At 45.2% G+C, this 13,953-nt stretch overlaps 1 protein-coding gene across 3 annotated transcripts in view; it reads right to left on the bottom strand.

Annotated features, from left to right (window-relative positions):
• The window catches only part of babam2 (BRISC and BRCA1 A complex member 2), a 92,987-nt gene that overhangs the window by 58,479 nt on the left and 20,555 nt on the right, over window positions 1-13,953 (bottom strand). For all 3 annotated transcript variants that reach the window (XM_056426318.1, XM_056426320.1, XM_056426321.1), the window contains exons 5-6: window positions 2,653-2,847; window positions 1,202-1,276 (exon numbers count right to left, since the gene is read on the bottom strand). In XM_056426318.1, the coding sequence (XP_056282293.1) occupies window positions 1,202-1,276; window positions 2,653-2,847 (270 nt within the window). The remainder of the gene's footprint in view (window positions 1-1,201; window positions 1,277-2,652; window positions 2,848-13,953) is intronic.

The raw sequence follows: 13,953 nt of genomic DNA on the forward strand, positions 1-13,953 counted from the left end.
ACAGCACTAATATATATATATATATACACTCGTCAGTATGGAATGACTTCCTATAGAGAAACGAGTCGACCAGCGTCCTCACTGACGGGAGTAATTGCACGACGACCGTCAAAGTGAAATCCGGGTCATCTGTTTGGCGTGCGGTGCCTTCGTGTTCTGAGGGTCCGGCCCGTACGCTGCATAATCCGCTCCTCTGTAATGCGTAGGAGGACAAGGTGTGGGCTGATGTTCATTACTTTCCTCTCTGCCAGTCGATACTCTCTCAGTCTTCCATTGCTCCCATGGTGATACTATGTATACCCAAGCTGCCAGATGCAGCACAATACTGCGAGTGTGTGTGCGTGTGTGTGTGTGTGTGTGAGAAGCAAAGACCACATGATGTGATTAGGGTGACAGAAATGTACATCCTTATCCAAGACTTCGTCTCTAATAAAATCACTAACTATTACAGGGAAGTCTGCTTTGACAACATTGTGTCAATGGCTCTCACCGCCCACCGTTAGCTGTGTCAGAGTGTCTGCCTCCACCAGGAACCGCCAGCAAGTGACAGCATGCATGTTTAAACAAAATATAAAAGAAAAATGTCACAATGGAGCTCAACTCGGGGGTGAGTGCAGAACCCGACCTGCCTTCGAGACACAATGGTACACAGGTAATAAAATACTCTTCTCATAATCTATCGCGGCCAGCAATGCCGCTGTGACATACAAGCGAGTCGCTGGATGCGTCCACTCGAAGGCTGCAGAGAGAGAGACGAGTCGCGATGCTCAGAGGGTTTTTTTGAGAAACACGGGGGACAACTGGAGGCTGATGTGAGGCTGACGACGGACGCCGCTCCCCTTATGTTTACCATCATTTCCCTCCACAGACACGAGGTCGGGCTGCAAAAGGCCAGAGAGCCACTGGGCCTCCAGCAGGCAGGCAATGGGGGGATGGGGCAGTGAGTGAAAAGAGAACTGGAGATAAGGGAGGCAGCGGGAGAGAGGGGTTAAGGCAATCACTGATGAGAGAGAGAGAGAGATGGGGGAGGTGGAGACGGAGAGAGAGCGAGAGATCGGGCTAAGCTGCCTCCAGACACCACGCGGCTCAGAGCAGATCGAGAGTGACGGCTCGCTGATTAGTCAACTCACAGCCCCCCAAGACCGGAGTCCACCCACACACACACACACACACACACACACACACACACCCCCCCCCTTACCTTCAGGAGGTAGACAGGGATGTTGCTGAAGTCCCCGGGAAGCTTGAGCAGGAACCGGGCGGAGAACTCTCCCGTCTGGAGAACGAGGAACCGGGTTTCAACACACGGGTCAGACAGGCAGAAAAATGATGCGTTTTTGGTGCTATAACTAAATTAAGCCTACGTATGAAATGTATGGACATGTACAGTGTGCAGATAGAATCATTGGGCTGGGTTTCGTCCAAGACGATACCAAACGCGAAGAGAAAGGCTTTGGCCACCGACTCCCAAAGCAACCGCGTGGTAAACACGTGGTGAAGGAACAGGAACCACTCGGTTAGCGTCAGGGAGAGATCAAATGAGCACGTTTGTAGGTTTAGAACTTGACGTCGTACGTGACATGATTACGTATAAACGTAAGTACACACGCAACTTGAAATAACTGCCCGGGTGGACCTTTCCTCTCACGCAGGACACCAGCAGCGGTCTGCAGGTGAAATGTAAATATGGCTCGCAATAAGCAGACGGAGTTTTTTCATTCATTGCATTTTTTGCCTTTTTAGTTGGACATCTGCAATTGGATACAGGAAAGTAAATTGAGACTATATAGCATGTGGAGGAGACATTCCACTTCTCGATTCTGAGACCGTGTTGTCCTGTTGTTTCAAAGCTCCTGAGTCAATAACACATCCCACCTGATTTGCTTCATGTTGTGACAAACTGAGCTCAGGTCTGTTTGGTCGATCCACGTCGACACGTCTTTGTTCCAACGCTCATGATCTGAATGAATAATCCTTCCAGCACATTTATGCGGCATGAAGCACAATAATTGGCTCGAGACTAATGACATAGCGCGAGCACAATATTGAGACTCGTACATTTTTGGGAGTTATCGTCACCGTGTCCTCGAGAATGCGTCTCGACGGAGACACGACCACGACAGCTCAGGCATCTGACAATCAATCAAGGAAGTGTAAATGGCAAAGTGCATACGACAGGAAGTGCATATGAGGAAGTGTATATGACAGGAAGTGCATATGAAAGGAAGTGTAAATGATAGGAAGTGCATATGACAGAAAGTGTATATGACAGGAAGTGCATATGAGGAAGTGTATATGACAGGAAGTGCATATGAAAGGAAGTGTAAATGATAGGAAGAGCATATGACAGGAAATGCATATGACAGGAAGTGCATATGACAGGAAGTGTATATGACAGGAAGTGTATGACAAAATGCATATGCCAGGAAGTGCATATGACAGGAAGTGTATATTACATGCTAATTCCGAAGGAAATGTCTTCGAAGGACAACAGAGAATTTTGTGCATTTATGTATAATAACTGGATTACATGAAAAGATACTTTATAAATAGCGGCACAGGAGAATAAGGAAAAGTCACTCCTCGCTAAAGCTGAGACTAACTGGACTCGTATTTATGTTCTAATCTGTAGGAGTGACATTTGTCGCCTACCCAGCTGTTCTTGCGTCCGGCGTAGATCTCCATGTTGCGGCCGTAGTTGGGATCCTCCAGCAGACTGTCGTACTCGAAGAGCAGCCTGGAGCTTTCGCGCAGCCGTTGGCACTGGTAGTGGTGGTACTGCTGGAGGAGCTCCTTCACCAGCTGCAGCAGGCATTCTGGATCCCCCGAGTCCCACCGGACCAAGTGCTGAGGGAGAGGCCGGAGACGGACATTGAGACGGGGGCAACATTCAAACTTGCACCGTTGCAGGAGCCTTATTGTGCTTTTATGTTGAGGCGCATTTGGCAAGAAATCCTCGATACTGAATGTATGCAGATATAAAGATTTCATGATGGCACAGACTGCAAATAGAGTGCTATGCTATCCTTTATGGAACCAGCTTCCACCTTCAGTCCTGGAGGCAGACACAGTCACCTCATGGAGAGGAGACTGAAGACTTTCCTCTTTAGTCTTATAGTTAGGGCTGAATCAGGGTCACCTGGTCCGGCCCCTTGAGAGGCTGCTATCGGCTTATAGGCTGCTGGGGGACATTTAGGATACACTGAGCACCTCTCTCCTCTTCTCTCTCTACTGTTGGATGAATGTTCATCTCTCCATCACACACCATTAACTCTGCTTCCTCCCCGGAGTCCTTGTGACTCCACCTCTCATAGGCCTGGCTGGGTCTGAATGTGTTGTAACTCTGTAACACTGTTCATCTGTACATATGACATCTATTCTTCTGTCCATCCTGGAGAGGGATTCTCCTCGGTTTGTCTCCTGAAGGTTTTTTCCCATTTTTTTCCCCATGAAAGGGTTTTTGAATCCTGATCACTCAAGCTTAAAGGGACGATTCAGCCCAGAGAATTCAAAAACACACATTTTACCACTTAACCTGTCGTCGTAATTATAGACCTACATGGTTTGGATCAGAGTAGCAGAGTGTTGCAGATATTAGCTGGAGAGATGACTGCCTGGTCGTTAACAAGATGAAACTAGATGGTGCTTTGGATGTGGTGCCAACAAACTAAATACATTTGAAAAAAACTCAACAGCAGTTTCCGGTCGGGACTATATTCTTTCTACAGAACTACACCCGCACAGGGAAGCGTGCATCTATAGAGTGCTGCAATGAGTCCTGAAACCCGGAGTCGGCATCTCTTCACTTCCGGTTCCCTCCTCTGGAAGTCAGTGGGTTCTTTGAACAGGTTGTTTATTTGGATGCATGAAAAAAGGTCTGTGGCTAAGACAAGATGAAGAGATTTTCACGTTTTGTTTACGACATAAAAAAACGACAGGAAATACCCCTGGGGGGAATCTTGAAGCTTTTACGTGTCTTAAGAAAGGCGTTTGCTGACAAGTGGCTAAATGAGTCGTCCTCCTTTAGCTCTGCGGCAGCAACGCTCACATGAGAGCGCGGCGTCGTTCATTTAGAGCCAAACGTTTGCTTTTTGCTTCTGCCGATGGAATTCAAGCGTTAAAAAAATAGATCAAACGTGTGATGAAAAACAACTCGAAGCAAAACGTATCTAGATTGATAAACAGCACAACAGGTACATGGAGAAAAAAATACAGTGTTTTTGATTTTTGAACATACAAGTCTAAGGTCACATTGGTAATGTTGTGGACGACCACTTCTTTTCTTCCCGTAGTAGTAGAATAGGTACACCGCTCTCGGACATGTAGTCTGAACTCACTGGCTTACATGGTGGATACAGGTCAATCTCTAAAGAGCTGATCAATTTGAACAACCCATCATGGTTCTGAAAAACGCTCGAGACATCATTAGGAAATAAAAAAATAGCGGATAGAACACGGGGGTACTCGGGAGAGTTGGCAAGACCACGTAGGAGAAGAGAAACTGAAAAGAAGAAGAAAAAAAAGGCACAGAAATATCCTAATCCTGACGAGCTGTACTTCCCATTACCAGACCAGAAGGAAAGGGGTTGTGCTAACGGATGTCCCGTTTCCACGGAGATTAAGATTGATGTGGAAAAGTACTGAGCCTTTGTCTGTCCTCTGTTGCCATACTGATTGGCAGCTATGGCTGGGAGCACTGAGTGGCTTGCAGCATGGGGGATGGACAAAAGCTCAGGACATTTTCTTGCAGGTCAGAAAGCTCCACGGCGCTCTCCAGACTTTCCCTTCCGCGATCTCTTCTTCGTCAATAGCCCAACAGCTCTCGGCGAAGCCTCGGAGCAATATGCTAATTTACAGTGGAGAAAAAAAAGGAGAAAAACAAACTACAATCATACGCACCTGTCACATACGAGTAGGCAGAGTGGTGGTTCTCCACCGGAATCATTCGACCATACGGAAGTCTTTCCACTCTTTTTAAGGGGAACCCGATCCATCGATGCGCAACGAATAAAACGCTTATTTATTGCCCCCAAATTGCAGGTAACATGCCAAGTTTAATAAAAACAACTGGTTGGCTGAGCTCTCGGGGACTAAATGCTGCGAGAGCTTTATAATGGAGTTCAGCACGCAAATCGAGACCAACGCAAAAAAACAACAACAACAACACCTGAAATGACTGAGCTTGTTGAACCAAAGAGAGTTATGCTCCCTCTTAAAGAGCTGGCACAAGTTGTTTTTACACAAATGTTTTACATTTTACGAGTTGAATCACGTCATTTGGAGATGATGGTGACAATGTTTGAGATTTTTTTTAGGCATGATGAGAGTCTCTGCAGTCCGGGAAGTTTAAGTGACCCCCCCCCTCCCCCCCACGACCTTGATTCAATCTCAAAGTTCAAAGTTTTCAGACTAAAACTGCTGCAACCTGACGATGACAGGACTACTAAGCCTGAAGCCGACGCTTAGCACAATTAAACAAATCACAATTTTGGCATACTCTGAGTGGGAGGGAGGATTAATGGGCACTGGAAAGACTGCAACCATTAATAGGCATTACATGGAGGTGTCAAGTCAATAGTGGGCCGTCTTAGACTCGCATGAGCTCGTCTCCCTCACTGTCTGTCTTTTCGTCCGCCTCTCTTCCCGTCCTCGTCTGGCGATGGGAGAAAGCTTCCATTGTTTTAGAGCAACGGGGGTTGGGTGTCAGGGTCTAAACGGAGACAGTGACATCATCCCGATCCAACCGGTGGTTGCCAGCAATGTCGGTATTCCCGAAAAACGAAGGTGGGGGCAAACAAGGAGGGGCATTGTCCCAAAAAGTGGCAGTCATCGCTTCAGGGCAGGAGCGAGCTGAAACCGAGGAGAGGCTGAGGAAGTGCCGTGTCAGGATTGTGACACAGAATATCAGCCAAACGCCACTGGAGGAGGAGGAGAGATCGGAAGTGTGCGGGTGGTGGGTTGTGGGGTTGCAGCGCTCAAGCAAGTAGGCCAAGGCCAAAGATAACCGGCTTGAGACTTGTTTCAGTGGGAGGGAACGCTAAGTGTGTGCTCCACGCGGTGGAGCCGTGCCCGCCCCGTGCGGGTGGAGGCTCGGCGAGTGGTCGTGCACCTCCGAATCGTTGTGCCATGGCGCACGACGCTCGCATTACGAGCTTCTTAGACACGATAGCTCAGTGATGAAAGCACCAGGGGTCATACAAAGAAAGCCACTTCCCTTTTAAATGCTTTAAAAAAAAAATAGTTGGTCTTCATCTCTTCATAATGCATATGACACTTGACTTATTTCTCCACTGGGCTCGTACGGAGGGGATGCAGGAGGCCATGAATATGAGGTATGGCTTTCCAGATCATCCTCGGCGTCGTGGAGGTTGGCTCGGGGCGCTTTGCCGCTTGCAACCGCCGTCTTCTTCAAAGTATGTTTCCTCTGGCATTTTGGAGATTAATGGAAGGGCCTTTTGTGTGTGTGTGTGTGTGTGTGCGTGCGCTCGCTGTCTGGCGAGGCCCAGCGCCGCGGTGCCAAGCGCAAATATGAACAAAATAGTGGAGACTGTAAACACAACCAAACTTTTATCTTAAAATATGTGAGGAGAGCTTCATGACTGGATACATTACGGCACATACCAGAGAATGTTTCCCTCAGATACACAAGACGTGTGTGTGTGTGTGTGTGGCGAAGGTTTCCTCACACTCAGTAGTTCACCCACTGTGCTCCAGAGGATGCTCTGGTCACAGGGTATTTCGTTATTTGGTATTGGTGGAACTGGATGCAGATCATTGTCCGATGGCGGTCACGTACATCAGGGAGGTTCCAGAAACATGAGATCAAAATATTAACTCCCGATAATTATCTTGTAATGTTCGCACCGCTTTACTTGCGTGACAAGATGTGACTAGATGTGGCTTTTCGCGTCAATCGTGCCTTAGAGGGGCGGGGCTTATCTCTGTGGCTTTACTCCGTGGAAACAGTTATAATTTCTTGCATCCACCACGGAACTAACCACGAGTTCTGCTTCATACTTTTTGAGGATATCCCATAAACGTCGGAACATCCAACGCCCTCGTGTTTGGGTTCATGACATTACTATCATAAATACATATTTACACATAACATCACCCCTAGGCTCACACAGCTCGGTGACGTTCACCAAATACGTCTGAATAACTGCCGCTTATAGCGCGAGTAGAGCAGCAGCAGCAGCAGTTAGATTCACCAACGTTGGAGCATCTCAGCGGCGATTGGCTTTCGCAATTCGGCGTTGGACGCATTTTTCTTCAAAGTTTCAATATTTCAACTTGAGTATTTGCAATCGGTGAAAATTCTCGTCTAACGCAACCACTCGCATCTGTACGTTGACTTTGCAGAGGGTCTACTCCCGCGAAAAATCCGCAACGCTTTTGCTGTGAATGCAGCTTAGATGAGAGGACGAGGATTGTCCACTTCAGGAAAAAGACTGGAAGAGTGGGCAACGACTTTCAAAGTGAGCTGGACCGGTACGCGGCATTCATGTCACATCTGACCCGTTTTCATTTAATTTCTCCACGCAAAAGTTATCTTTCCAACACATAACGCAACACCATCGGCTCGTAAAAAGCTCCACGACTCGCAGCAGACCCCGGTCAACGTTGGCGTCCGTATCGAGGCAGAAACACAAAAGTAACCCACTGCACTGGTTTGTCTTGTACTGAATGTTCTCACTCCGAATTAACAAGGTAGCACTCGGATGCTGCAGCGAAGCATTGCTCGAACACAGAGGCAGAGATGGTGAAAAGCACGGAGCCAAAAAAGCAATGTCCGTGTGTGTGTGTGTGTGTGTGTGTGTGTGTGTAGGCATGCGAGTCTGTATACAGACTCTTCGCTGAATTGATTTTATACGCTCTGCTGAAGGCTGTGTGTGCCAAAACAAATCTATGTATTTTTTTTTCATGAATAGGATCAGCCCTGCGGAAATTGTACACATTTGATGCATAAAAAACTAAAACTAAAGATGCGATAGTCGCAATCTGGTCTATTTGAGGGCCCAGATTTACCATTTGATGAAATGAACTGGAGAAAAAAAACAAAAGAAGAGAGACATCCCATCTGCATGCCCGCTCGATCATTGTGTATGGGAGGCACATCTATCACAGGGCTTTATCCACAGGGGGTAAATATTGTAGCTGGTTCGATCTGGACCTCGTAATCCAATTATTTGGACACAACACACTCGTTAAACCAGAGTCACATGATTAAGCCCAAACTTGGCTGATGATAAAACCTGTCGTCGCTAATTCCCAAATCACTGATACTTTCCTTATTTGATGAGAGTGAATATTTGTAAGGGAAGCACCGTATAATCACATTACCTTTAGATACTATTATTATTGATTCAATATCAGTGTTAAAAACAGCACATTAAAAATATATTGGATTACCATTCAGTATTCGGGGTATTAACGGAGGAATGTGTCGAACGAACCCCACCCCCCCCCTCTCCTCCCCACACACACAAACGATTGAATTACTCAAATAAAAATTTAAGGAAAAGGAAAATAAAAGTAAGGAAACGTGTAGTCAAGTGAATGCACAAGTAATAGATGGCCAAAGTAGAAAACGAGGCCGCGTGACTTTAAAAAAAACTTTACTCAGAAATCTCCAGTCGCTTATGAACAAGAGATAAAGGATACATCCACACTGATGCGTTTCTGTGCATACACTTTGCTACGGTTCAACAAAAATAAGCTTCTGACCTCGTTTTATTTTGAAAACTCGTTTAGGAAAAGCACGCCACACACACACACACACACACACACACACACACACACACACACACACACACACACACACACACACACACACACACACACACACACACACACACACACACACACACACACACACACACACACACACACACACACACACACACACACACACACACCTTCCCTGATACATCACAACCCTATCGCAGTACTTTTACAAAAGAAAGCCAAAGACCTCAGCCTGGATTACCAGTAATTAATTCAACATGCATAACACATTACAGGCGGACCTTGTTGTGTAATGCTAGCAGCTTTTGTGATGTTCATTTTATCATGTTCTGTCCTTCTTTAATCAGATCTTCTTCAAACAAGCAACCAAATGCAGAGTAGACAAGTTTTCTGAAATGAAGTGAAAACATTTTAGAGCCCGCGGGCGCGACCGCCGAATCTAACACACCTGAGAATATTATATGTGGGCTTTTATTGTGAAAGGTAAGAACAGGAAAAGTAGATCTGGTCTGCGCTGCCCTTGTCAAGGGTGAAAGGAGTTTGCTGGTTGGATCCGACGCCGCAGCCTCCCTGCTGCTGTTACATAAGGCGCGACTCAACCCGCAATGTCTTTATTTGCGGTTCAAAAACTAAATAAAATATGGGTTGTTTTTTCCACAAAAAAGGATGCCAGATGCCAGATACTTCAGTTTGCACCAACATAGTGGCCGAGCCCCAGGAACACGGCGTCAGCACTGCTAAAAACAACTTATCACGTATTAGTTTGAATAAAAGACAAAACTACTAAGGGTGTGATTTATTGCATCAAATCAATATGCACGTGTCATAACGCAGTGATTCCCTGAACCCACAATTATGTTAAACGTGTGGATGATAAAGGACGAAACCAACAAACGGTGTTTTCCTTTAAGAACAAAATGTAGACCTAAATTGGGCATCTTCACACTGAATAGACACAAGTTGACAGAATGATGTCTTCCTGTGCCATCCGTCTGCACCATCTCTGATCCAATATGAATCGTAGGCCAATGAGAGAGGGGCTGGCATCTGAAAATGCAAGATAATTATATAGGCCAAGAGAAAACATTTGTTTTTTATGTCTTAAATGTGATTTTTATAGATGCTGGCAACCTGATCCAATAAATCGCTGTCGACTTGAAAGTGTGAAGCATAAATAAAAAAAAACTCCCAAGTATTAAATTAATCTCTGTTAGTCTCTAATTCAAGTGTGGGCTCACACCCTGTTTTGCCCCTGGAGAGTGCCAACTCTAAGATCATGCTAAATTGCTCTTGTCATGTGTTTAAGACACTTGGCATACTCAGCCCAGTGTTTCTTTTTATTTATTACTATGATCCGTCTAATTTATGCCCAAAACAGAACAACTTGTTGATAGAAATATCGTTTTTTTTCCGAGTCCTTTGCATGTGGTTCAGTAACTTCTTTCGCTTAGAACCAAAGCACGATGCGGGCCGATACTTATCTCTCATCTTAGTCTGGCACTTAAGTCTCTTGTTTTCTCCCATCCATCAGCTGGTTTTTAAGAATTGCCAAACTCCTTTCCACCAGCCGTCTCTGGTAGCAAACAATCAACTGTCTGCTAAAAGCATTCCCAGAGCTGTCGAGTGAGCCCTGCCAAAAACACAATCTAATAAAAGCTGGAATGCATTATTCCCGACAGCGGGAAGGAAGCAGGAGCAACCGTTGGTACGCTATGCCCAGGTTGACATAATCGGGCTTTATGGGCCGTCTGAGGTCCATTGTGAGAACGGCAACCGGGGACGAGCAACAGCAGCAGATAGGAAGCGCTCACCAAGGCTTGGCATCCAGGATCACCAGGGGGCAACGTAAAGCCTGGGATGTTTCCTTTTCGGGTCAGAGTGGTGCTTAGATTGGCTTCACTCTCCATGTTCGTGGTGGGAGTTGTCCTGATATTCAAACTACAAACAATGTCTCATTGTCTGGGGCCAGAACATCTCTGAGGAGTCTTAATTTTAGTCGTGAGAGAGCAGGACGAGGAACCAACGAGTATGGCAGTCCGATGGAGAGACGACTTTTAAACTGTAATTAACTCAATTAAAGGGGCGAAATAACAATATACACTGATACACTGATCACAATCAAAACAGCCTTTTATAGATTAGATTAGATAAAATATTCCTTTATTCGTCCCAAAGTGGGGAAATTTCAGGATCACAGCAGCGGGTACATATCAGAGCATTAATAACAAATAAAACACAATAACAATCCTAAATATACAGAGGAAACAATATATACACAAGGCAGTGACCAGTGAATTTCCAGCAGGTTAAAGTGTTTCTTATACATTCTTTTATCTTATTATTAGATTAGATTAATTAGATTAGATTGTGTATATTATTATTAGATACTTTAGTGTATCTTATACATTATCTTATACATTATTTATGTGTATCATACATCGTGGTTATACTAACCAAGATGAACATAAAGCAGGTAAAGTGTGAGTCGTTCAGAAGTGTCACACCGTGGTGAAGCTTGTCTTGGGTTTTTGTCTCGTAACTTCCTGTTTTATTTTGAAGTCTAACTCTCCTCTCGTTTCAGGTCACTTGCCCTTCCTCATGTGTCACCGGTCTGATTGTCTCCCCTGATCCCTGATTGTTTCCACCTGTTCCCCATTACCCTCATGTGCTTATAGTCTGCGTCTTCCCTCTGTCTTGTGCCAAAGTGTTTCGTCTCATGGTTGTTAACCAAAGCCACGTTCATAGCCGCCAAGCCTTTTTTGTAAACTGAGTACCAACCTCGAAAGAGCGATTTTTGTTGTAGTTTTCATAGTCCAGCTTTTTATTTCTGAGTACCTTGTTTAGCCTCCACCTCTTAGGAGAGTTTTTGTTTGAATTATTAAACTCTGCTCACAGACGCCTCAGCATTTGAGTCCTGATTGGAATCCCGGCCTGACAAGAAGTATAACTCCAGAAACACAAGAAGGCTTTGCACTTGTTTAATATACTCTAATATACACTAAAATAGCCTAATTCTCAAATTGGCTCTTGGTTAGGAAATTGAATGGGCAACTGGATTTTCATGAAGACCGTAGATAGCAACACGTGTCATTACCATTTGCCCCACCTCCGTGTCTGTCCACGGCCAGTCGGGCATTCTGCTACAGCCAACAGCATCAGATTTTGGGCGGCCGGTTGTGGCTTCACGCTCAAGGATCGCTCGCGGTTGCGATGACTCACATTCTAAAAACACTTCTCAGTACCCGTTGTATGCGGCCATTGACCGCCTGCTGATTCGTCACTCGCAACTCTTAACTGACCATCGGCCGGTCGGGATCACTGGTGGCAACACGGCTAAGTGGATTGCCGAATCCTAGCGGATTATCGTTTTGGATGCTGCGTTTGACGGCTAACGGAACCACCAAGGCGCAGACTGCTGAGGCCACCGCCGCCATTCAGACGCTGCCGCGAGGGCAGCGTAGCGTCTCCTTCGATGACCTTTGAGTCATTTACCTGAATTACATTGCTGCTTGCTTAGGAGTTTGAATCCTTTGGTTTCACGACGCCATATTGGTGTCTGGGGGGGTTAAATAATTTTGTGGGTTGTATAGATTCAATCACACAATATAGCAGACACAGCAGGCAGAGATCTGCACCCCACGGGGTCCACCTGAGTCCACCTGTCTAGTTGAGAATGTGTGTAAATGTACACATTTCTAATCAAGTAATGGTGATGTAATAGTTTATTTACTTAATTAATTAAAGTCTAAATGTTGTCAATTAATGGCGTGTCCAATTGGGCCAAACAACAACAAATCCACACAAGACCGAGGCTGCTCCTATTCAACAAGGCAAAGTCCTGGAGTAAGGATACGGGGACGCATGTTATGGAGTAAACTGAATTGAAATGTTGATGCTGTATCTACACACAGAACTAGAATGGGCACTCGGTAGAGCGCATACCTTCGCATATCACAAGATTGGTCATTGAATTGTGAACATGTTGGCATTAGTTGCATGCCAATTGGATAAAAATTGACCGTGCTATGGTAAAAAGAAGATTTTGACCTTTTCGTGACCTTGACCTTTGACCCGATTGATTCCAAAATCTAATCAAATGGTCCCCGGATAAGAACCAATCATCCCACCAAATTGCATGCGATTCAAGAAGAGTTTGACCTTTTCATGATCTTGACCTTTGACCCGATCGATCCCAAAAACGAATCAAATGGTCCCCGGATAATAACCAATCATCCCACCAAATTTCATGCGATTCGGTTTAATCATTTTTGAGTTATGCGAGTAACACGCATACAAATAAATAAATTAAAAAATACACGGCGATCAAACATAACCTTCCGCATTTTCATTGCGAAGGTAAAGATGCTGAACACTGGGGAACTCCCTCAATGTCTAGCGCCAGCACGCATCACCGGACGAGTCGAGGCCAGACAAATGATACATTACGCACAAAGAAGGGGCCAGAGCGGCAGACACATCATAGTTTTAGGCGAGTGAAAAAGGCATAGTTACTATACTGAGAAGGATTGTACTTGGCGTCCTCTGGCCTTTATGTGTCCTGGCTACATCTACAAGAAGCAATATAGTCTGTTAAATGACTCCTTCTGTTGAAAATGCTTTGCATGTATTAAAATATATATATATTATAGACGAAGTAGTAGAAAACAGGATTTACTGAATTTGGGAAGAAAGGAAATGACCATGTTATGCAACATACACATTCTACTTTCGAGATTACAGGAGGACTGCTCTTTCCTCTTCCTCCTTTCCGGTCACCGTCGTGGTCATTTCCTCCTCCCTGATCACTTTTCCCAGCAACTCGTGGGTTGTATTCCTGTCACTCTGCCTGGTGAACACACATGTTGCCAAACTCCTCTCCACTGGGCTTTGGTCACAATAAGCCGGGTGTACTGACTGCAATGTGGGGGGAATGTGGAAATAGATCAGTCCATCAGTTCCCACAAAAACATCTGTAAAGTTGGGATTTATGTCAGGCCAATATTAGTCAAACTAGGTTTAAAGTCATTAAGATTATACAGTTTTACCTTCAGAGAGCTGACAAGTGTTCTGCTGGGTCACAATCAAAAGAGACAAAACAACCAAGATATCTGAATCAAGATTTGTTTGTTAGGTGTTTAAATATTTTGGTTTTTAAAATCAGATTTCTTAACCTCTCCAATACATCGGCCAAAGTGCTCGTCAAGT

This window comes from Pseudoliparis swirei, chromosome 11, assembly GCF_029220125.1.
Source record: "Pseudoliparis swirei isolate HS2019 ecotype Mariana Trench chromosome 11, NWPU_hadal_v1, whole genome shotgun sequence".
NCBI classification, from domain to species: Eukaryota; Metazoa; Chordata; class Actinopteri; order Perciformes; family Liparidae; genus Pseudoliparis; species Pseudoliparis swirei.